This window comes from Macrotis lagotis, chromosome X, assembly GCF_037893015.1.
Source record: "Macrotis lagotis isolate mMagLag1 chromosome X, bilby.v1.9.chrom.fasta, whole genome shotgun sequence".
NCBI lineage: Eukaryota > Metazoa > Chordata > Mammalia > Peramelemorphia > Peramelidae > Macrotis > Macrotis lagotis.
Genome location: NC_133666.1, coordinates 625760596 through 625785547, shown reverse-complemented (window position 1 = coordinate 625785547; position 24952 = coordinate 625760596). Strand labels below are relative to the sequence as shown.

Below are 24952 nucleotides of genomic sequence, written 5' to 3'. Positions count from 1 at the left end.
CTTCTCTGGGCCCCAGTTTCCTCGTGGGAGTGGGGTGGGATTGTGGGATTGGATCAGTGATCTCTAAGGTCTAAATTATATGAATTTTGATTCTTTCATTTAGAGTAAGTCATCCTGGGTTCACAAAACTTCACTATTTAAAAAAAGTCAAATCAAAGGCCAAGGTAGCAGAACTGCAGAAGGTATTTCAGAGAGGGTCAGACAACAACTGGTAAGAGTTTTTACTTTCTATACTTGTTTTTGTTGGTCTTTATCAAGTTCATAATCTAATAGTCCTTTCTCTTCACCCCCATTAACTGTCACTTGTTACTTGTGTGAATTGGATGAGTCACTTAAATTCTCTATCCTTCAATGTCCATATCTATAAAATGCGCCAGTGTTTTTAGATGTGATTTTAATAAATAGAATATAGGTAAAGCACTGAATAAGCTTTAAAGTACCACAGATATGGCAGCTGTTATGACAAATTTCCTTTTTGCAGAAAAATGCAGAAGTGTTTTAAAAAACATTATGGGTTTTGAATGAAAAGATTAAATATAACAACTAAGAAAAAACTCTAGTTAATTCTGGGGATACTCTTAGTCAAGGTGAACTATGCAAATTTCTGTGATGGAAACACTCCTAATTTACCTTGTAAGTTTATCTCTTAGAAAGATGAAAGGGATTTCCTGTGGACACCCAAAACCTGACTTGCTAGGAAAATGATGATGATGATAGCTAGTATTAGTGCTTTAAGGTTTGTTTTGGGGAAAAAAAAACAAATAATGTATTCTCTGTCTTAGGTAGGTGTCTGCTAGGAACAATTTTTATTAATTCAGCATTATTCTAAACCCAAGCATCTCAAGCTTAGTGAGATGTCATGGTTCTGTGCCCCCACCCAATATCTCTATCCCAAGTCAATCTGAGGAATCTCAAATGTTATTTTCTATTTTTAGGGGTTTTTTTGGGGGGGGCAAGGCAATGGGTTTAAGTGACTTGCCCAAGGTCACACAGGAAATTATTAAGTGTCTAAGGCCAGATTTGAACTCAGGTACTCCTGACTCCAGTGCTCCATCCACTGCTCCACCTAGCTGCCCCATTTTATTTTTTCAATTACATGCAAAGATGGTTTTCAATCCGAGGAATCTTGAATGAGGAAATATCACAAAATAATAAAATACAGTTTTATGTTAATATTCTATTTCAGCAAATAGAAGAGTCACTCAATAAATCAATTCCTCCTCTGATCACTCATCTCAAGTGTCTCTTGGTGAAATCAAAGGAGGACACCCTGTGAGGAATATCTTAATTATTTCTGAATAAAAGACAACTGCCCCTTGGTATGCCATAGCCCAAAGTCTAGTTTCCATCTTGTATACATCTTCCTTAGGATTGTTTTTTTTCACTTTCAGATTGTACACATTATTTTCCTAAAGGGAAAAGTCTAGAAAGAATTTTAGGCTGAAGAAAATATGTCTTCTTATTTTTAATGGAACTTAAAGGGAGATTTCTGATATCCTTTTTTCAATTTACCAAGTACTTAACATATATTAATCTCATTTTATCTAAACAATTCTGGGAGGTGATGATGGTGATAACATTTATAAAGCTTTCACTATATGCTAGGCACTATACTAAGCACTTTACAATTATCTCATCTAATCCTTGAAACTACCTTAGGAAGCAGATGTTACTGTTATTTCCATTTTTCAGAAGAGGAAATAAAAGCCAACAGAGGTTAAATGACTTGTCTGGGTAAATGTCTGAAGAATAACAGGATCTCCAAGTTCAACATTCAATCCACAAATCCACCTCACCACCTAAACAACAAGAAGCTTTGAGAAGGAGCTAGGATTTCAGAATGAAGTAGTAGGACTAATTCCAAGGAAAGGGTAGAATTCTAAAACTGGAGTTCTCTAGGAATCAATCAAGAAGCATTTAAGTGCTTACCATGTTCCAGGTCCTGTGCAAAGCCAACCACATTTCAAGCTGAGAATTGAAGTTTGTAGAGATGGACCTGTGGAAATGACTGAGGAGGATAGCTTGGAAGCTCAGGACACTTCGTTTGAGAGAAAACTTACTTGCAAGAACTTCTAACAACCTTATTCTAGATTATTATTATTTATAAATGTGTAGATTCTTTCCTCCCGTATAATTCAATTCAACTTTAGAAAGTGCACTTAACATCTAGAGTAGGACAAAAGAAAAGGGAAGTGGGGTCTGTATACAAGGAGGTAGGTTTCAGTTGGGGCAAGTACTAAACTCAGGAAACAAAAAAATGGGTAGAAGAAGAGACAGGAAGGTTAGGTGCAGGAGACAAAGTCAATAGCTTGGGCTGGGTTTAGAAAACAGTGAAAATATTACAAGAATATCAAGATCAGATTTAAAACTGGAAGGAACTAGGAGATTATCTAATCTCAATCTCTTTGAATAAGTAAGGAAATTGAGGCCTGGAAAGGTTTACAAGATTTTCCAGTGATTGGCACAGCCAAGATCTAAACCTAAGTCCTATGACCCTAGATCTGGGACTTTTCCCACTGTACCATGCTACATAAATTCAGAAAATGAGAAACTGTTGTCCTAAGAAGCTGACATTCAACTAGGCCTAAGTCTTGATAATGTGAGATTTATAATTTTAGTTTCAGACACCAGTTAATCTATTTTCTCTTCAACAGGAAACACTAAATCAGCTGGGGATTCTACTTCAAGGACATAGTAGAAAGCAGTAAAACAAAAAAAAAAGGGACGAGGAGATTAACTTGAACTTGCACCTCTCCAAAGTCCATTAGCTCAAAGATACCTCACCCACAATTGCAGCACTCTAAAGATTACTCAGTAGTAAGGTATATAAACACAGAGCAGTTACACCCTAAACCAGTCACGTTTTCATTCTATCCACTGCAGCAGCTTCCACAGACTGCCATCAGTTCTTCAATCAGTCAGTCAACAAACTTTTATTAAAATTTCTGGCACCAAGTTAAGAACTGGGACACACCCCCACCCACACGCACAGGAACACGCACACCCCGCCCCTTCCCTCAAAGAGTTGAAGAGGAAGACAACAAAGCAAACAAATAAATATAAACACACTACATCCTGGACAAATACTTGGAGTCAGGAAGACCAAATTCAAATCCAACCTCAGACATGTCCTAATTATGTGACCCTGGGTAAGTCACTTAACCCTGTTTTGCCTCAGTTTCCTCATCTGTAAAAATGAGCTAATGAAAAACATGCAAACCATTCCATTACCTCTGCCAAGAAAACCCCAAATAGGATCACAAAAGTCAGGTATAACTGAAAGGACCTAACAACAACAAATTTGGGGCTTAAGGGAAGTTAAGGAAGGATGAGAAGGGAGAACCTTCCAGGCCTGATGGAGGGGAATAAAAAGCTAGAGAAAATGCTTGGAAGGGAAGAGAGACCACTATCACTTCACTGAAGAGTACATAGAAAAGAGAAAGGTATTAAGACTGGAAAAGTAGGAGGAGGATTCGGTTATGAAAAGATTTGAACACCAAACAGCATTTTGTAACTGATCTTGGAAGCAAGAGGAAGCCATTAGAATTTATGAACATGTCTATGTGTGGGGATATGTATGAGAGACTGGAGAGAGACACACACAGAGAGATAGAGAGACAGATAGACAGACAGACATTGGCAGATCTATACTTTAGGAGTGGGGAAGAGATTGAAGCAGGAAGGCCCACCCACCCAGGTGATGAGGGCCTACACTAAAGTGGTGGTGGTGTCAGAAAAGAGAAGCTTGCAAAGGTCAAATTGACAGATTTTGGCAACAGTTTAGACTTGGGGAGTGGGTTACAATGAAGAATTCAGGATGACTAGCAAGCTATGAATCTGAGGGACTAGGAGGATAGTGTTGCCCTCTAGAGTAACAGGGAAGGGGGAAGGTGTGTGTGTGTGTGTGTGTGTGTGTGTGTGTGTGTGTGTGGATTGGGGAGGAATTGGGGAGAGTATGGGGAAAGAAGTCTGAAAGGCAGTTAGAGATGGAGGTTAGGGATATATTTGGTAGACTTGAGATTATGTGCAGAGGCGATAATTAAATCCAAGGGAGATGAAGAAATCATGAAATGGGAGAACTGAAGAGGGTCCAGGACAAAACCCTGCCTGGTTCCTCCTTGGCTAATAGATGTGAGTGACCTGGATGAAGATCTGGCAAAGATGTCTGAGACTTCATTCAGCTTTCTGGAAAGAATCCATTTGAATAGTTAGGAAGCCATTCCAAATCGTCAATCTTCTTTTATGGGTGACTTTCTAAGTCAAGTCAAGAAATATTCATTCAGAGCAACTACAATGGGCCAAGCACTACAATAAGTTCCAGGGAGACAAAGAAAGGCAGAAAGAGTCCCAGTCAGCAAAAAAAAAAAAAATCACCCATTCTAAAGAGGGAGAGACACCATGCAAATAAGGTATAATCTAGGATCTCCTGGAGCTTTACTTTACCCAGAAGAAAGGCTTCATGCAGAAGATGGGATTTTAACAGAGATCTGAAGAATGCCCAGGAAGTTGGGAGACAGAGGAGAGAGGGAATTTCAGGCATAGGGGATAGCAAGTGATAATGCATGGAATATATGGAATATCTGTCTGAGGAATGACACAGAAGTCCTGGTTCACTAGAACATAGAGGACTTGTAGGGAAATATGGTGTGAGAAGGCTGTAAGATGATAAAGGGTCAGTTTATGAAGGGATTTAAAACAGGGATTTGATTCTGGAAGAGTCAAGGAATCACTAGAGTTTACTGAGCAGGAGGGGTTATAGGGTTAGACTTGTTCTTTAGGAATATAGCTTGGATGGCAAAATGAGAGTGGTGGGAGAGGAGCCTGAGGTAGGAGGCCCAAGAGGAGGGAAGGTTCAGGAGGTATGAAGCAATGAAGGGCTGAGTCAGAGTGGTGGCAGGATCAAGAGAGAAAGGGGAAATGGAGGAAAGATGTTGCCAAAGCAGAATCGACAGGACCTGGAAATAAACTGGATATGGGTTACACAAGGGAGTAAGAAGCTGAAGTAAATACCCAAGTTGGAGCCTGAGTGATGGGGGAGGATGATGGTATCCTCAACTGTAAAAGGAAAGTGCAGAAGAGGGGAGGGTCTTGTGGGAAAAGATGAGATGTATTCAATTTTGGACATGATAAATTTATGAGATAGTCAGTTAGAGATACATGTTCAAAAAGCAGCTGGAGATTAAAGACTGGAGGTCAAGACAAAAGATTGGGACTGAATAAGTAGATCTGTAAATCATGTGCATAAAGATAATTCTCTAACATCATTTTTAGGGTCCTAAAACAAAAACTAAGGGGCAGCTAGGTGGTGAAGTAGACAGAGTACCACAGAAGTCAGGAAGACTCATCTTCCTGAATTCAAATCTGGTTCAGACACTTAATAGTTGTGTAACCTCTGGACAAGTCACTTAGTGGGATTCCCCTTCCTATAGAGTGTGAAAGATTTCTTAAGGAGGTGACACTCAAAGGGTGATCAGTCAAAATTCAGAACAGTTCTTTATCAGGGGGAATATTTGCCTAAGGGAATGACCAGATTCTTCAAGATGCTTGTCATTCTTCTATAGGTTCTGCCTAATAAACTGCACTCACAAAGACAGAAAAGCAAGCAGTTCCTGAGGCTTCTGATCTTTTGAAATTCCCTAGCACACACCTGTCCACTGTGACCTGATCTTAAAAAAGCCACAAGTCAGCAGCTGAGTTACACAGATTTAATAATATTCCTCTAAGGAAAGAAATAGAATGCTGCTTTTTTTTAAGGTTTTTGCAAGGCAAATGGGGTCAAGTGGCTTGCCCAAGGCCACACAACTAGGTAATTATTAAGTGTCTGAGACTGGATTTGAACCCAGGTACTCCTGGCTCCAGGGCCAGTGCTTTTATCCACTGCACCACCTAGCCGCCCCTAGAATGCTGCTCTTTACCTGCCCTGAAGACCAGGGATCTAGCATCCGATTGTTTTGGCTTGCCACTTGCTTCTCAAGACCCTCCTACCAGGATCTTGATAACCTAGGGAACAAAGTCCCAAATTCAAGTTTCTTCACTATTTCCATAGCACCAGAGTAGAAATGACAGCTGTATCACCATATCCAAACTGTTGAGCACAAGGTAAACAATCTTTGCAAGGCTTAGAGAATTATTGCATTTAAAATTCTCCCCAATATTTTCTCACCTACCTCTTCTAGATTTACTTCAGGCTTCACCTCTAACAGGAAGCCTTTGTAGGCACTCCCATTAATACCTGCCTTCATTCTGTCAGATCTTATTTTTATCAGCTAGTGGAATCCATGCTCCTTTCCTTGTATAAGTGCTTTGTTTGTGGAATTGCATTTTTGTTGACTGTAAAAGTATATTCTCCACACCTTTGCTGCCAGTGTAGCTAGGCTTGGATGAAAAGTCCCATTTGGATTAGTCTCTCAACCTATGGTATATTTCATTCCAATTTTCATGCTCACTCTTTGACCCTGTCAAACCCTTCCCCTCTTTCTTTGCACAGTCCCCCCCCACTCAAATCCAATTCACGGCTTGTCATGGCATCACCTTCCTGATGTCATGGTCTTCTTCAAGAATGAAGGACAAAGGGGTGGCTAGGTGGTGCAGTGGCTAGAGCACTGGCCCTGGAGTCAGGAGTACCTGAGTTCAAATCCGACCTCAGACACTTAATAATTACCTAGCTGTGTGGCCTTGGGCAAGCCACTTGACCCCATTGCCTTGCAGAAAAAAAAAAAAAGAATGAAGGACAAACCTCAAGAATCTATTACTTTCAAGGGCTCAATCACCCAGGCTTAAAACTAAGGTGTCATCCTCAACTCCTCATTCTTTTCCCACTCCCCAGTCTGCTCTCAAGGCTGTGGGATAAAGAGATCTTACTCTGACTTGGACAATATGTATGGGGTTGTCAACCCAATCAAGGCAGTTAGTGACCCTCTGATGAAGACAGACAGAAGGGACTAGTACCTTTCACTGTTGATTTTTTTGCAAGACCATCAAGTCTTTTTTGAGACTGGTTGCTGAGTTAATTATTGTTTGAGGCTGGATTTGAACTCCTAACTCCAGGGCCAGTAATCTATCCACTATACTACCTAGCTGCCACTGATGATTTTTAATATATTCTGTTTACAGCTTGTTTATAGTTGTCTGCAGATGGTTTTTCTCCTTCTACTGGGAGTTCCTGGAGGGCTGAGACTGTTCTTTGCCTTTCTTTGTATTCCCATACAATATCACTCAACTCTCTCAGTGTTCTAGAAACCATGGTAGAGTTCTGCAGAGGTGAAGTTTCCCCAGGAAGGTGTTTCCCATTCAGAAGAAATCCCAGGTGCAGATAGGATCCCTAGCCATACCCACTCCTAGTCTTTCTACCAATCTCTCTAGGTAAACTGGGGAGTAGCAGCAACTGCTCAAATGGGTTACTTCAGTAAGGCCCGGAGATGATGGGAGACCAAAAGAGACAGATCTCTATCCAATCAAACAAGCAATTGATTAAGTGCCTATTATAGCCTGAAATACAAAGATACTACCTTCAAAGTATTCACATTTTACTTTTAATTTAAAAAGGTTATTAATAATGGACATTTAAAAACTGTCTTAAGGTTTGAAACGCACTTTATATAGACTACTTTTTGAGATTTTCCTCACTGGTTTGTGAGGCAGGGCAGTTTGGTGGACAGAGCACTAGCCCTGGAGTCAGGAGGGCATGAGTTCAAATGTGACCTCAGACACTTGATACTTTACTAGCTGTGTGACCTTGTGCAAGTCACTTAACCCTGACTATCCTGAATCCAAGGCTGTTTCTAGTCATCCTGATCCATATTTGGCTGCTGGAACTCAGATGGCTCTAGAGGAGAAAGTGAGGTTGGTGACTTAAGCATAACCTCCTTAAATTCAATTCATGAGCTTGTTATGACATCATCTCCCTGATTTCAAGTCTTCTTTAAGAACGAAGGACAAACATCATCAATATAATCATTCCTATTTTAGAGAGAAATTGGATAAGAAAGTTAAGTAAGTGATCTGCACTTGAACCTGAGCCTTTCTTTTTCTGCAGTCCAGGTTATCTTTCCACTGTCCCAGGCAATGCTTTTACCAAAGGCAAAAGCCCATGTTAAATGAAGTGTACATGATAAGCACTACAATCAATTAGGAAGAGAAACATAGACATCATTTCTTACCAGACAATAAACTCAGCAACCAGTCTCAAAAAAAGACTTGATGGTCTTGCAAAAAAAACCACCAGTGAAAGGTACTGGTCTCTTTTGTCTGGCTTCCTTCAAAGGGTCTACTGCCTTGGTCAGGTTGACAACCCCACACATATTGTCCAAGTCAGAGTGAGATCCCTTTGTCTAACCTCCCATTGGCCCACAGTAGTCTACCTGAAAAGTCCTACAAAAATCCACCATGCCTTGAAGATAGTTTTTTTTTTTTTGTGCAGCAACAGTTTTTTGGAACCAAAGAGTGTAGCCAAATAAGAGATCATAGCTGGAGGTAAACTACTCATCAAATGCTCTGCAGGGGAATCCAGTTCCTGCACTGTTAACTGGCAAACTACCACTGTATTCTAATGTACAAGTTTTAGCTAGAATGAGGTAGGATCCCAAGCAGGAATCTTGACCCAAGGGCAAGCAATCATTAACAGTAGGGAAAAACAAGGAGGAAGAGAATGCTATAAGAAGAAGCATTGCTTTTTAACATTATCATCTGACCTTAACACTAAGGCTTGCAGAACTCTATGCACATGATCTCAGGTGAATCTTACTACATCCCTGGGAAGTAGGTAGGAAAGGTGCAAATTATTCCCACTTTACAGATAAAGAAACTGAAAGCTCAAAGAGGTTGTCTTAATCTTGTGTGCAAATTTGATAAAGTCATTAAAAAAAATCCTAAAGTTTGCAGGCAATACCCTATAAATATCTCTTAATAAAGGTTTCATTTTCTAAAGCTTTCACACTAAATGGGCTTTTAATTATAGTAGTGCTTTTCAGATCCAGTATAAATGAAAGGTTAGTGGATGTTTCCATTTTTAAACCACTTGAAATGCCTATAATTTTGTCACTTTAATTCAAAGTTGTGCTAATCCTAGGCAACTTAACATGCAACCCAGATGCAAATTACTTTCAAAGTATGATCCTATTTGATAAACTGCCTCCTCAAATCATCTTTCAAAAAGAAAAAAGTATTTCATAGGGCTATGAAGAGTTTTTCACTTGTCATCTACAACAGAGTTGTCCAACCGTAAGTTTTTATTTTTTTATTTTTATTTTTTTAGGCTTTTTGCAAGGCAATGGGGTTAAGTGGTTTGCCCAAGGCCACACAGCTGGGTAATTATTAAGTGTCTGAGGCTGGATTTGAGCTCAGGTCCTCCTGACTCCAAGGCTGGTGCTTTATCCACTTCGCCACCTAGCTGCCCCCCCCCTTAAGTTTTTATTGGCACAATAGACAATATATTTTGATTTGCCATTTCAGTGAGAGCTCTGCCCTTCCTTTACTAAACTACTTAGTAAACCCACAGGGGGTGGCATTTTGGACAACCCCAATGTACAAGAAACACACTTTGTTAGAGAACAAAATCCACATTTACTAAGAAGTGACATTTACAGGTCCTGATCAAATAAATTTTGAGAATGAACCTGAAGCAGGAATCCTTATAGAATGGGTACCCAAGTCATCTAAGGACTTCATAATCACTCCCCCTACCTGAAATCACAAACATTAATGAGAATAAAGTAGAAGCAAAATAGCCAACAGTTTCAGGTCACCTCAAAAAAGTCCCTTCTGACCAATCATTCAGAAAATATCACATTGGTATGAAAAATCTGACACTCAAACAAGAAGAAAATCTTGATAAAGTTGAGGAGATTGTGTTGCTCTAGAGCCATTTATTTTACTGAATAACCCTAGGCACTCAAATTAGCTCTAAGCCTAAAATTAATTTTATATACTTTCTTAATTAGTATATCATTGCTGAGAAAACTATGTATATTTCCACATACCAGGATAGCAGAAACATACAATAAGCTTCAATTTTTTACTAAAGGTATAAAAAAGTCAGCCCTATTTTTAAAAAATTATAACTATAAGGTTAAAGGGCTAAAGCAAAGGTGAGTCAAGGCAGCTGTATATATGCTGAGAACCCTAAAAGTTATCAGCATACATGAGGATCATACAGCAATCAGTGGAATTTTCTTAAAAGTTTAGGTCTGACCATGGCACTCCCCCCTAATCAAACTGAATGCAATAGAAACTCTTCTGTTTGGCATTTAAAGTGCTCACAACTTGGCCCTTTTAATTCACAGTCCTCCCTTTCACAAAAGTTACTGGTCCAGTCAGCCCTTCTTAGAATTCCTTGAACTTTATTTCCTAATAAATGCAGGCCTTCCTCATTATTATCTCCTTGAATCCCTCTTTTCCTTCAAATTTCAGTCTAGGTAACCAATTTCTTTTTTTAAAATTTTTAATTGATATTTTATTTTTCCAATTACATGTTATAAAAGTTTTTCAACATTCATCCACATACATATACACATTTTTAAGCTACATAATTTCCTTCTACCCTTCCTTCCCATCCCCCTCCCCTCAAGGGTGAAGAGTCAGGTGAATATTGTACATATACATTTGTGTTTGTTTACAGATTAGTCATTCAGTATGAGGAATTAGGATTAAGGGAAAAGAAAGAAAATCATGAGATAGGAAAAAAAATACATAAGAAAAAAATTTTTAACTCGAAATGTATGTAGTAGGCACCAATTTCTATGAAGTTGGAAGCATTTTCTAATCCTCAACCACTAAGACCCCTCCCCTCAATCACCTGATTTCGGTAGATAGCATTTATGTTGTCTTCCCCGAGAGAATTTGAGCTTCACGGGAACAGGGATTGTATTTTGTTTCTTTGTATCCACAGAACCTAGCACAAAATAGGGGCTTTCTAGCTTGATAAAATGCCAAACTTCAAGATATGTGGAAACCCCACCCTCACCCCCAACCATGCACAAATAACTGGAAAAAAAAGAAAAGGAATGGTTGCTCTAGAAGTAGACAACTGAGTGGACTACTTTTCATTGAAAGAAATTTCCTTTATTTAATAAAGAGAATTTATAAAGACTTGGTCTCCAAATCAATTCTTTTAAAATGATCAAATGTTTCAACAAGTAGTATCCTAGGTTACCTTTTGAACAGTGGCCTTTGCTTTCAAGTAGGGTGTGTATGTTTATGTGTGTATGTGGGGTGGGGTAGTGGATTTACATACAAAGTTGTGTTAGATTTAAAAGAGATCTCAGATATTTATTGTCTGGTCTAACTCCCTCATTTCAGAAGAGGAAACAGGAGCCCAGACAGGCTTAGTGATTTGCTTAATGTAACCAAACTGTTAGTAGTTAAGAGAAAACCATATTCAGGAGGTAAGCTCCATAGTCAGTTCAATGTTCTTTGCCCTACAGAATAGTGACTCACAGATTCACATAAGCACTTTCAACAGATGAACTTTCATTCCCATCTGGGGATAAATCAAATTATACATGATGGGTGCATTAGAAAGGCACAAACAAAATTATTATGGGAGACTAAAGAGGCCTGGGGGTCAGCAGGAAAGGAAGAATTTCCTGGGACGATGTCTGACCTAGATGAGTGAGAATTCCAGGGGAGAGGGGTCAGGAAGGAAATTGTGGGTGTAAAGAAAGGTTATAGTAGTTGGAAATCAAATGAGACTGAGGGAGTCAGGGGACCTGGGTTCAAATCCACAATCCTGTGGACCTTGGTCAAGAGAACTGTGTATTCTTGAGCTTCAGGCTCCTCATCTATAAAGAGAGAGCAAGACCAGATGATCTCCAAGGTAGGTAGTAGGTTAGTGCCTAAGATACTTTACGAGGAGAGTAATTAGTAAGAGCTAAAGTTGAAAAAGTCAACAGATACTGAAGACCTTGAATGTCTGGCTAAGGAATGGGAACTCTACCCAGCAGAACATAGGGAACCAACGAAGGCTATTAGGCAGAGGCTATGATGTATGCAAGTTTGACAAAGCAGGTGAATAATTGACTGGAAAAGAAAAGAGTCTTGGAAGACCCATTGGGAGGCTATAATATCATTCAGAACTAGGCTGGTGGTACTGAATGAAATATTGGTAGCTAGGTGGCACACAGATATTTAGAGTGCTGGGTCAGAAGTCCAGAAGACTTTTCTTGAATTCAAATCTGGTCTCAGCTGACACTTAAGTATCGGTGACACCCTGGGCAAGTCACTTTAACCCTGATTGCCTCGGTTTCCTTATCTGGAGAAAGAAAACAGCAAACTACTCCAGTAACTTCACCTAAAAAATCTCAAATGGGTTCAAGAAGACTTGGATCCAACTGAAACAACTGAATAACAGCTTGTATCTTTGAAATAAATGAGGTGGTGTTTACAGGTCCAGGTCTGAAGATGGCCAAAATGGAGAGCTTGGCTATTTTGGTTTAATGAAGAAGAAATAAAGTGAAAACTATGGTGTAATTAATGCATTCAGACCAGCTAAGGTAAAGAGTCCTCAAGGGAGGTGGGGCTGAGTGATAGAAGTGAACACTGGGAGAGTATGGAGGGAGAAGAAATGAACCTCTTTTTATCAGCACTACATACTGCCCCTCCCATACAGTGAAGAAATTTGAAAACCACCCAAGTGGGTCCATTCAAAGTCACCCTTCTGACATCTTCTAAATAACAAGTCACCAGTTAATGGGATTATGTCTCTATGCCAGGCCAAAAGAAAATCCATAAGAAAAACCATCAACTCATGTGCAACTTGTACCTGACAGTGCAGGATTATTATAAGACTGACTGACTTGGTTAATTCTTTAAAAAATCCTCAATATGATTTGCCTGTAGAATAGGATACTTTTGAATTTTTAAAATTTTAACTGTTTTCAAACCTGAGTCAGTTTTCTTGTTTAGCACTGAAAGGAAGAAAGGCAGTACAGCCAAATGAATGGAAAAACAACACAGTATAATGAAAAATGCCCCGGACTGGAGATAGTTGTTTATTAGCTACCTGTCACGTAATCTTTGGGCCGACTTCCTTATCTTTCAAATGAATAACGTCTGTAATATATACTTCAGAGACAACTTGGGGGTTCATTGTATAGGGTGCTGGGTCTGGAATCAGGGAGATCTGAGTTCAAATCCAGCCTAATGTGAGCCTGGGCAAGTCACTTAACTTCTCTTTGCCTTAATCCACTGGACAAAGAAATGACAAATCATTCCAGTTCTTTGCCATGAAAACTCCACGAACAGCACTGGTGTGATTCGGTAAGGGAAGAGTGGGCCACTATTGAACAACAGTTAATGCATCTCACACGCCCCTTTGGATGGATAAAGGAACTATTGTTATTACTAATACAAAGGGCTCCCAAGATTTCACCAAAAGTCAAACTCTAGGCTAGAAAATGTCTGTAACTGCAAAAATCAACTCCCAAATCCTAACACTTTGAGTAAATGACATTTTTGCAGGGACTGTCTGAAAGTTTTCTGCAAAGCTCTCAAGGTACACTATCAACTAGATAGTTGGGTTTCTGGACTGCTGCTGGCACAGACAGTGTTTTCTCTGTAAACTTAGACTGGAGATAGAGTGGGTGACCAGGAAGATGTGGGCCACACCAAGATGCTCTGCACAGATGGAGGCCAGGGCACACATGACCAGTCAGGCTGCCCTCCCAGAATGGGGAAGTCACGCATGACTCAAGAGCCCTTCTGGAAGGAAGGAAGGAAGGAAGAAGGAAGGAAGGGAAGGAAGGAAGAAGGAAGGAAGACATATGTGCTCCTGCTTCGCTCTGGCACGGGCAATGGGCGAGGAGGGGCGCAAGGCTCCACTCTGTTGGAAAGCGGCCCCCCGGGCCACTCGCAACCCCCGGATCCAGTCTCTGAGCCGCGGCCCAGCCGGGGGCCGAGGAGCGGCCTCTAGTCGAGGCCTGGCTCAGGCGGGGCAGGAGGTCCGGGGCGCCGCCCCGCGCCCAGCAGCGCCCTCGGCGCCCTCCGGCTGGCCGACCCCGGAGCCCCCCGGGCCCCTCGCGCCCTCCACGCGCGCCCGCTCCGCCGGCGGCTGTGCCCGAGGCTGACGCAAGCGGCGCGGCCGGGCGCGCCCAGGGCCCCGCGGGGCGGGGGAGCGCCCTGGTCCCGCCGCCCGACACTCACCGGCCCACGAAGTTCTCGAGCACCGAGCTCTTGCCGGCGCTCTGGCCGCCCACCACGGCGATCTGCGGCAGGTCCAGGTGGCAGCTCTGCCCGATGGAGCTGAAGGCGTCCTGCAGCTTGTTCACCAGCGGGATCAGCTCCTCCATCCCGCGGTTCCCCATGGCGGCGGCGGCGGCGGCGGCGGCTCGGCCCTCGCGGCCCGCGAGGCCTCCCCGGCCTCCCAACGACCCTGCCCCGCGCGCCGGCGGTTGCTCCTCCGGGACTCAGCCCAACTCCCGACTCCAAACTTCGCCTCAGAGTCGCCGCCTCATCCGGTTCTCAGGCGACACCCGACCCCAGCGACCTCCCGCCCCACACGCAACCGGGGCCGGGCCTCCCAGCCGATACTTGGCCCCAAACCATCCAGCCCTCCGCTCACTGGCCGCCGGCCCCGTCGCTCTCGACCAAAAGCCAATGGAGCAGAGGTACGGGCCTACCGAGCCTGGAGGAGGGCGAAAATGGCCTAGCCCCCTTTTCCTTGCTCGAAAATTCATTGGATGAGGGAACTGTCACTATGTCCCAGACCCAATAGGTGGAGGAACCTGGTTGTCAACGCCGGGGGCGGTGTTTTGGGAAACGGCATACTGGTTCCGCCTAGTTTAAAAGAACTTCGCATTCTCATTGAGGCGACTACCTGCCTGTCTGATCGCTAAGCCAGTGATCGTGGCGGACTCCACCCACCAAATCAAATGCGATTGGCAAATAAATGCGGTTACGTCACAGTAGCCCGATCCTTTACGTTATTCCGTTGGCCAAAAGAACTGTCACTCTATCGGTTATCTAGAACAAGAAATGGGGCGGTACTTCCCAGCTAAAGATTGACTGTAATTGAGAACTTTATCCGTCGATCAGCTTAGCTCTTTGCTCTTATTGGTTGACGCTTAGGCTTCTCGATTTCTAATTGTGATTTAGAAGGGCTTCCTGAGAAAATGAGCGTCCCCTGCTGGACGAAATCAAGATTTCCTACCAAAGCGGCAAAATTAGCCAGGAATCTTTAAATGAGAACGGATAAAGATAAAACTATATAGTTCAACTCATCCCCGAACGGGCATCACTTATTTTCGAGAGGTGATCATTTTCCACCCTGCTTTGGACATCCTGACCTCAGCAACCTCATCCACCTCACAAGAGGTTCTTAATTTTCCAACCAGCTGCTCTCCTACGGACTTGTTCCTTATGACATGACCCCCCCCCCCCCCCCCCGCTCTCCTCCTTTTCTAAACCATCTTTCTCATAATTTCTAAACAACAATCGGTTGACTGTTATCCAGTCTTTGGAGAGCGGTAGCAGGGAAAAGAAACCCATCAATTCCCAGGACGATCCTTGGTTCGGTTTTAGCGAAACATTTATGACCCGTTTGCGCACGTCTTATGACGCATACGGATAGCTTTTACTTAAGGATCCCCGGACTTGGAGTCTTCACACGCCTGCCTCCTTTTCTAGGTAGGCCTTCCGGGAGTAGTCTGTCAAAGCAGAAAACTACAATTCCCAGCGCGGCGCACCTCAGTGACGCAAGTCCTGGCGCCGGCTTCCGCATTGAGCCCAAAGCAGTACGTGCAGAACGGGCGGAGTCGGAGGACTCGCGGCCCAAGTCCGGAATCCGAACGCCGAGGTTCCAATGACGATGAACTTAGGCGGGCCTGCCCCGGAGCCCCGCCAGTCCGTTGCCGTGGTGACGGGACGCCTTCCGCCACGTGACCGCGCTCCGGCATGGCGGCGCCCGGGGAGCCGGAAGCCACGAGGCGCTCGGAGGGCCCCGAGACGGCGGCTGCGGCGACCCGGGTCCCCGCGGCCCTGAGGCTGCGGGTGCTGGCCGAGTGCGGCCGCAGCAAGGCGCGGGCCTGCGAGCTGCTCCTGCCGCACGGCGCCGTGGCCACGCCGGTGTTCATGCCCGTGGGCACCCAAGGGACCATGAAGGGAGTCACGGCGGCGCAGCTGGGCGGCCTGGGCTGCCGCATCTGCCTGGGCAACACGTACCACCTGGGCATGAGGCCGGTGAGGCCGCGGCTCGGGGCCGGGCTGGGCGCGAGCGGGGAGCCCGGGCCGGCCTCACGTGCTGCCTTCCTCCCCAGGGTCCCGAGCTCATCCGGAAGGCGGGGGGGCTCCACGGCTTTATGAACTGGAACCAAAACCTCCTCACGGTGGGTCTGCACCCCTCACTGGGGGGCACTGGGAAAAGCCTGCGTGGAAAAGGCCCTGGCAGCCCTTCCTGAAGGGCCACTTTTTTCACTGTATAAAAACAACAACAAAAAACAGAACCCGGGCCTTCTCGGCTGGTCTCGGAGAAAACATTTTGTAAACTCTGAAGCAGGGCCTGGGGGGGCTGGGATGAAAGGAGCCCAGGATGGGGGGGGCACCCTGTAAAACGAAGGGCTTGGCCTTGAGGATGGCCAGCTCACAGGAGTGTCACCCCCAGGACAGCGGCGGCTTCCAAATGGTGTCCCTGCTGGCTCTGTCGGAGGTGACGGAGGAAGGAGTGCGATTCCGTTCCCCCTACGATGGGGCCGAGATCCTGCTGAGCCCGGAGAAGTCTGTGGAGATTCAGAATGCCCTGGGTGAGCCCTGGCTGGGGCACAGGAGCTAGAGGCTGGCACCTTTCTCCTGAAGGGGAGGGGGGGGCTGAGATCAGGAGTAGACCCCTCAGCTCTGGTATTTTCTAGCTGAGTGACTGGTCAGGTCGCTTCTGCCACCTCTGGCATTATTTCCTTAAGTGAAGTGTTTTGTTAGTCTTCTACTAGCTGGCAATAGCAGACCGAATTCCAGTCCGCAAGAACTTCCTAGTTTGTACGACCCTGGGTAAGTCACTTAACCTCTGTTTGCCTGGGTTGCCTTGAAGAGTTGTGAGGAACAAATGGGATGATATATCAAAACATTTCTTCTCTGCCCCCAATTAACGTAAGTCATTTATTTGTATGAATCACAATCCCCTAGAGGATACAATCCCTGGCCTCTAGGAGCTTACTGGGATATGTTATGTAAAAAAAAGATGCATTTGATACAGAGTAGGGTGGGAGAATACTGACAAAATATCCTAGGAAGTTTTGGGATTAAAAATCAGTTTCTGGGGCAAGCAGAGTCTGGATAAGGTATCAGAAAGCATCCCCTTTCTGGTTCCATGGGGAGGGCAGATTTCCTGGACCCTTTTTCTAGATTTCACCTTGTTCTAAGAAGAAGGTTGTTCTGACTGAACCTCCCAGCCCCCCCCCCCCCACTATCCCTCCCCCCACAAAGAAGAGATTATCTGAGCTTCACTCTCTCCCTCACCGTTCTCTCCAGGCTCAGACATCATCATGCAGCTGGATGATGTGGTTAGCAGCACTCTGACTGGCCCCCGAGTGGAGGAAGCCATGTACAGGTCAGGAGGGGCCAAGCTGGGGGCCGAAAGGGGACTCAGGGCACCCGACCCCAGAGAAGTCACTGCCTGTGTGATCTTGGGCAAATCACTCCCTTCTTTAGGACTTGCTTACCTCCTCTGTAAAATGACTTGAATTAGAGCCTCTCTAGGTCCCTTATGATTCTAAATCCTCAGGTACTTCTATCTCAAAACTTCCATGTATTCATTTTATATACTTAGATATATTTTGTTCGGAATGGAAGTGCTGGCCCATTTCACTTTTGTCTTTGTTTCCGAGGCTTAGCACCAAACAAACACTTGTTGCACTGTTGGATTTTTAAGAATCCCATTTTTTTCTTGCATCTCTCTAATGTAGAGGCAACTGTTGAAAATTCAACAAACAAGGACTGAGCTGCATTGGTAGAGGGAGTTACCTCATCAATGAAATCATGGGTCTGGACCAAGAAATGTACATGTTATGTCTGCTTAGAAATGACCTGCTTCAATAGAGACAAGATAAGTTGAAGAGGAAGAGATCTTTAATATCTGGCAAGATTGGAAAAGGCTTCATGGAGCAGTGGTGGCCCCTCTGCTGCTCCTTGAAGGAAAGGAAGCTAAGAAGTTAAGGGCAGGAGAGAGTCCATGCCGGATAGATAACCTGTGTGAAGGCATGGAGATGGAGGTCAGATTCAGGAACAACTAGTAGGCCAGCCTGATTATGCTTCAGAAGGGGAGCAATAAGATCAGTTTGGAAGGGAAGCTAGAAGTCAGATTTTTGGAGATTTTTAAATATCACAATGGGCAGTGCGAACCTCTGAAGCTCACCTTTCCTCACTTCTTCCCTTTTCTTCCTTCTTTCCATCCTTCCTCCCTCCCTTCTTTTCCAACTTTTCTTCCTTACTCCTTCCCTCCCTTCATCCCTCCCTCCTCTTTCTTTTCTTCCTTCCTTCCATCATCTAACAGAATATGAAGTTGTAATTGAACTCAGATCTTCCTTGACTACAGGTCCAGCAATTGATCTGCTGCCTCACTAAAGTTTTTTGAACCAGGGAATATCATAATGTGATCTATACTTTACGAAAATGATTTTGGCGCCAATGTGGAGAATAGACTGAAGAGGGAAGAGCCTAGAAGCATACTGACTAATTGGGAGGTTATTATAATTAGGGCAAGAGATGATAACAGCATTACCAAGATCAAGAATGTATGAAGGTTGGGACAGCTAGGCGGCACAGTGGATAGAGCACCGGCCTTGGAGTCAGGAGGACCTGAGTTCAATTCTGGCCTCAGACACTTAATAATTACCTAGCTGTGTGGCCTTGGGCAAGCCACTTAACCCCATTGCCTTGCCAAAAAAAGAATGTATGAAGGTTGAGAAAAGGCTTTACCATAGACCTGGTGGCTTACCTGGATTTTGACTGTGGAAAAGAAGCTTGATGGGGTGGCTAGGTTCAACGAAAACTTTAAAATTTGTTTATCTCTAAATTTTTATTCTGAGCTTAATAAATACCAAATAAAATAGACAGTTCAGATACATAGTAGATACAGTACCCTTTTATGTTATTGTAGGTAAAACTGCAGCTCTCCATTATGTACAGTCTGCTTTTTTTAAAAACTTTATTTTTCCAATGAAAATTTTTCAGTATTCATCCATTTTCATATTCCTTCCCACTTCCTTCCCCTCAGTGGTGAACAGTCTATTAAAGTTGAACATATACTTGCATTATTGTATTTACTTATTATTTATTTTCTGTATGAGGAATTAGGACCAAGGGAAAAGAAAGAAAACCATAGAATAGGAAGGGAAAAGTTAAAAATGTGAACATAGTATTCATTCAGATTCTGTGGTTTTGTTTGTTTGGTTAGGACAGCATTGTATATAACAGGTCTCCCAGAGTTGTCCTAAATCTGATTGCTGAGAGGAGTTGCATCCATCATGGTCAACTCACAATGTTGTTAATGTGTACAATGTTCTCTTCAGCCTGTACCTTTCAAAGCTGCCCAGCTTGTCTGTGCTTTTTTTCTGGCCTTCCCATTCTCACTAGTTCTTTAATGGTGGAGATGTAGGCAACTTTGCTTAAAAATGAGAGGGACTGATTGAAAGGGTGAACTTTTTTTTTAAAAAAAAATTTGTTTTTCCAACTACATACAATGGTAGTTTTTACCAATCATTTTTTTTATTTTGAGTTTTTCAGTTTTCCATTTTTCTTCCTCCCTCCCTTCCTTCTCTCCTCCCCCTGACAGAAAGCAATCTAATATAGTCTGTACATTTATAACCACGTTAAACAGTAGTCATGTTGATCATGTTGTGAGAGAAGAATCAAATCCAAATGGAAGAAAGAAAACATTAGAAGGAAAAAAAATGACATAATACATAAGGTGACTTTTAAAATTGAAGAGAATAAGCTTTGGTCTTCATATAAACTCCACGAGTCCTCCTCTGGATATGGATAGTATTTTCCCTCACAAGTCTTTTAAAATTACCACTGATTATTTTAATGAACTGGTCTATCATGGTTGATCATCACCTCATGTTTTTGTTAGTATTGATTCTGCTTATTTCATGCAAATCTTTCCAGGTTTTTCTGAAATCCTGCCCCTCGTGATTTCTTAAGGAACAATAGGGTTCCATCATATTCTTAGACCACAATTTGTTCAACCATTCCCCAACTGATGGGCGTCTCCTCAATTTCCAATTCTTTGCCACTACAAAAAAAGAGCTACTTTGAATATTTTTTATCTATTTGTGATTTTTTTTTTTTATGCTTTTCCAGGATCTCTTCAGGATACAGACCCTGTAGTATTGCTGGGTCAAAGGGTATGCACAGTTTTATTGCTCTTTGGGCATAATTCTAAATTGCTCTCCAGAAAGTTTGGATTAATTCACAACTCCACCAGCAATGCATTAGTGTCCCAATTTTCCCACATCCCCTCCAGTATTGATCATTTTCCTTTCTAGTTATATTTTCCAATCTGATAGGTGTGAGGTGGTCCCTCAGAGATGTTTTAATTTGCATTTCTCTAATCAATAATGATTTATGACTTTAGATAGCTTTGATTTCCTTGTCTGAGAATTGCCTTTCCATATCCTTTGACCATTTATCAATTGAGGAATGACTTATTTTTTAATAAATTTGACTCAATTCTCTATATATTTTAGAAATGAATCGTTCATCAGAAATACTAGTTGTAAAATTTATTTCCCAACTATTACATTCCTTTTAATATTTTTAATTTAAAGTAATCAAAATTATCCAGTTTGTTTTTTATAATGTTCTCTATCTTTGATCATAAGCTGCTTGAAAAGGTGAACTCTTGGAGGACAGGATAGAATTGGAAATAATAAGGGGCGGCTAGGTGGCATAGTGGATAAAGCACCAGCCCTGGAGTCAGGAGTACCTGGGTTCAAATTCGGTCTCAGACACCTAGCTGTGTGGCCTTGGGCAAGCCACTTAACCCCATTTGCCTTGCAAAAACAAAAAACAAAACAGAATTGGAAACAATGGGAAGGAGATGAGCCACTTCTTCCTTGGAGGAAAGAGAAAAATGTACCTTGTATTTTTTTTATATATTCAGTCCATTCTCTACATTTGTGTCTTTGGGAAGGGAGAATGATCCCTTTCTTCCTTGGAGGAGGGGAAACATACCTTATATTTAATATTTTTTTGAATACTATATTCATGTTATTTCCCTTGATATAATGCAAATTCCATTTGATTTTTTTCTTGGTATTTCCTGTGGGATTTTCCATGTGGAAATATATATGCCTTACTCTTTTTGTGGGGGAGGGGGGAAGACCTGAGTGATCACCTTAGAAGGACACACTGAACAGATGCAGAGAAGAAAGGATTTAGGAGCAGTTGTAACAGAAATATGAATTCTTGTCACTGAAGCTGTGGTTCTTCCCCCATATAGCTCCTTGACTCACTGCAGCCTTTGACCCTGCAGACCATTGTCTCCTCTCAAGGTATTCCTGACTTCACTGCTACCACTGTCCTGGACTCCCTTTCTTTTTCTTTCTACCCTCTTTCACTTGGTGGTCTCAGTTCCTATGGATTCTATTAGCATTGCTCCACAGATGGTTTCCAGGTTTGCCTGTGCAATACTAGTTTTTCCCCTAGGCTACAGTTCATGAACTGCTTATTAGGTCTTGTGATGTTTTGGAAGCTTTTCAACCTCATACCAAAGTAGAACTTTCTATTTTTCCCCAAACTTAATCCTCTTCTGAATATCCTGAAAACTGTCAAGGCCACCACTGTCTTTTCATTTCCTTCAGTTTGCAAGCTTGGTGCCTTCCTGTATTCCTTGCCTCACTCACATCTAGTCCTTTGCTACATCTTTGATTCTCCACATAATATATCTTCTTCTATCCTCATAGATGCCACCTCTTGCCTGATTATCACCTAATTGCTCTCTCTGCCTAATTTCCCCCTTCTGTAATTCCATCTTCTTATCTGTTTGCCAAAGTGGTTTTCCAAAGGGCACTTCTGATTCTGTCACCCCCCCCCCTCCTTTTTCTGGCATTTAAAGGTCATTCTTCTAAGCTGACTTCTTGCCTTTTGGGTATTCTTACACTTTACTCCTCTCTGTGCATTTTAGTCTCAATTTATTAGCTCCCTTGCTATTGTGCACATAGGATGCTACTCAAATTAATGTATTTGTTCTACTTGTCCCCCCATGCCTGGAATGGTTTTCTTCCTCACTCTTGTCCCTTGGTATCTCTGGTTTCTCTCAGGGCTCAGCTCCAACAAATCTTTCTCCCTGAAGCCTTTGCTGGGTCCCTCCAGCTGCTCCAGTCCTCTCTCAAAGCTACCTTATGTTCTTTTTGCATATATCCCATATATACTTGCTTCTAAGCATACTGTCTACCTTATCTGTCCTTGAGGACAGTCCTACATAGTACTTGTTGATTGTTTTCACAACACTGATTTGTATTAGTTGAATGACTAGCAATAGAGACATTATTGAGGCCACTGCTCCCCAGAGGGTTCTGGTCTTTGGTCCAGAGTCTCTGAAGGCTGAGTGGTCCTTGCAGGTCCATCCGCTGGCTAGACCGGTGCATCTTGGCCAATCGACGACCTGACCAACAAAACCTATTTGCCATCATCCAGGGTGGTCTGGATCCTGTTTTGCGGAGCAAGTGCCTTGAAGGTGAGTACCCCCAGGATCCTGGGCATTTAGGAAAAGTACATGGGATGAAGGTTTCTTTTCCAGCCCACAGAGCTTGTGTTTCCCAAGGAAAGTTGGGAGGAGGATAGGACAGAATAGGAGCTCCCCCTGCCACCTTTCAAAAGGGACTGGAGAGACTGTGACATTCCTTTCTTTGTTCCCCCTTCCCAGAGATGACAAAGAGGGATGTACCAGGCTTTGCCATTGGGGGGCTGAGTGGGGGTGAGAGTAAGGAACAATTCTGGAAGATGGTGACACTGAGCACAGACCGACTGCCTCGGGAGAAGCCACGCTACCTTATGGGTGTTGGGTAAGGGGGTATCTATTGAAGTAGAACCAAAAACCTTGGACATTTTGGTCTGGCAGGGAGATGTGTTCCCTGTTTCTGGAGCAGGAGGAGGATTGGGACCAGAATTGATGCATATGGGAGAGGGAAGGCCCTTGGCCTCTCTTGAACATCTTTCTCTTCTCCTTACACTTGGTGGGGGGGGTGCAAATCCATAGCAGGAATTGGGAATAAGCAAGGAGAGCTTGTGTGAGGGGTGAGTAGGGAAGGAAGAAGGGCTTGTGTGTATGTGTAGAGAGGGTTGATTTCTGTCTGCTGCCTCTTGTCGTCTTGTTGCCCCCCAACAGCTACGCGACTGATCTAGTAGTCTGTGTTGCCCTGGGCTGTGACATGTTTGATTGTGTCTTCCCCACACGCACGGCGGTGAGACTTGGCAGGTGGGCTGAACTGGGTCAGAGATGGCTTGAGGGAGTGGGTGAGGGCCAGGACCAGCTCTCTCTTTTCTTCCCTCCAGCGCTTTGGGTCTGCCCTCATTGCCACAGGGAACCTCCAGCTGAAGAAGAAGAAGTTTGCAAAGGATTTCCGGCCCATTGATGAGGCTTGTACATGCCCCACCTGTCAGAGGTATGGAGGAATCAGGGAAGGTGGGTGGCAGGGGAGCAGGACTGTCCAGGAAAGGACTGTCACCCTTTCCTGTCTTTCAGACATTCCCGGGCCTTCCTTCATGCTTTACTACACAGCAACAACACAGCTGCTTTGCATCATGTCACCATACACAACATTGCCTACCAGGTAGATCACCTTCAAAATATTCTGCTTCTTTTTCCAGTGTCTGGAGAATCTCATTTACCTCCATAGGTCATGACTTGACAGGGTCCTAGGCTTTCAGCTCTATTTGGCAAGGGACCTTGGGCATCATTTTATAGTTGAGGAAACTGAGGTTCAGAAAGGGACAAGAACTTGCCAAAAGTCACACAACTAGCGGAACATCTGGAAGTGTGGATGGGGAGGAGCAATCATAGGATCAGAGAATTTAGAATTGTAAGAGAGTTTAGAGGTGTCCACCCTCTACCCCAGTTTTATATTCTGAGACGTAAAGAGCTTAAGTGACTTAATAGCACACAATTCTTTAGAGCTTTGGATAACTGTGAGCAGCCATTGAGGGCAGCTCATTTTAACAGATGAGAAAAACTCATCATGAAGCTGTTCCACAGAGAAGGTTCAGAGGTAGAATGTGAGTCCAGGTATCTGGATCTCTAGAAAACTAAACATTTTCTAGAAGGAGGAAGGGAGAGACCCCAAGAAATATCTTTAAAGGACATTGTGTTTGCCGGGGACTGAGAAGACTGTTAAGCTGGCCAGTTCCCTTCTCTTTGCACTGTGGCCTTCTCAATAGCTGAGTGAGTAAATGACCTTTGCACAGCACTGTTGAGTTTCCAAGCACCACGTTAAGTGCCCATTATTGTTCATGGATCATAGAACCTAGGGCCTTTTCTAGTCCAACCCCTCCATTTTTTAGATGAAGTAGCTGAAACTAAGGACTTACCAAGGTCACATAGAGGTATAAGAAGTGGCATTGGAACCCATGAGACTCAAGGTCTCCCCACATCTGTTCTGGGGGTTGTGACTGACATTTCCTCTGTTTTCCATCTCTCTCCCCTTCCCCAACATACACACAACCACACACACACACTAGCTGTGGCTGATGGATGCTATCCGGACCAGCATCATGGAGCAACGTTTCCCAGACTTTGTTCGAGACTTCATGAAGACCATGTATGGGGAGTTCAGGCGCTGCCCAGCCTGGGCTGTGGAAGCCCTAGAGTCGGTTGGCATCTCTTTAAGCTGATTACCCATCCCAGTCCTCAAGGAGAGCCTTGCTTCTGATATATAGGGGGCTCCAGGGATAGGAGCATTGTCCCCAAGAGTTAAAGGGGTCTTTATTGTTGACCCAGGTCCCAAAGTAAAGACTGAAGTCCTTTTTTTTT

General features: G+C 43.5%; 2 protein-coding genes across 13 annotated transcripts in view; one reads left to right on the top strand and one right to left on the bottom strand.

The window, feature by feature from the left end:
* Positions 1 to 14819, bottom strand: part of DNM2 (dynamin 2) — an 85567-nt gene extending 70748 nt beyond the window's left edge. For 6 of the 10 annotated variants that reach the window (XM_074203403.1, XM_074203404.1, XM_074203406.1 and 3 more), the window contains exon 1: positions 14137 to 14818. In XM_074203403.1, the coding sequence (XP_074059504.1) occupies positions 14137 to 14297 (161 nt within the window). In that variant the 5' untranslated portion in view covers positions 14298 to 14818. Of the gene's footprint in view, positions 1 to 14136 lie in introns of all 10 variants that reach the window. The other 4 variants (XM_074203405.1, XM_074203398.1, XM_074203400.1 and 1 more) reach the window with 1 other exon arrangement.
* Positions 14064 to 24952, top strand: QTRT1 (queuine tRNA-ribosyltransferase catalytic subunit 1). Of its 3 annotated transcripts, none has more exons than XM_074203409.1 (11): positions 14064 to 14600; positions 15088 to 16170; positions 16248 to 16316; positions 16592 to 16730; positions 17452 to 17530; positions 22545 to 22660; positions 22850 to 22988; positions 23312 to 23387; positions 23479 to 23588; positions 23669 to 23756; positions 24661 to 24952. In XM_074203409.1, the coding sequence occupies exons 2-11, from the start codon at positions 15886 to 15888 to the stop codon at positions 24811 to 24813; spliced, it is 1254 nt and encodes a 417-aa protein (XP_074059510.1). In that variant the 5' UTR covers positions 14064 to 14600; positions 15088 to 15885; the 3' UTR covers positions 24814 to 24952. The 3 variants fall into 3 exon arrangements, with proteins under 3 accessions (XP_074059510.1, XP_074059509.1, XP_074059508.1); XM_074203408.1 differs by having other exon boundaries at positions 14064 to 15243; positions 15619 to 16170; XM_074203407.1 differs by having other exon boundaries at positions 14064 to 16170.

Coding starts and splice junctions, on each gene's coding strand:
- QTRT1 (XM_074203409.1), top strand. CDS start 15,886: ATGGCGGCGCCCGGGGAGCCGGAAGCCACGAGGCGCTCGGAGGGCCCC. Junction 22,661..22,849: donor GCGGAGCAAGTGCCTTGAAG/GTGAGTACCCCC, acceptor CCCCCTTCCCAG/AGATGACAAAGAGGGATGTA. Junction 23,589..23,668: donor ACATGCCCCACCTGTCAGAG/GTATGGAGGAAT, acceptor CCTGTCTTTCAG/ACATTCCCGGGCCTTCCTTC.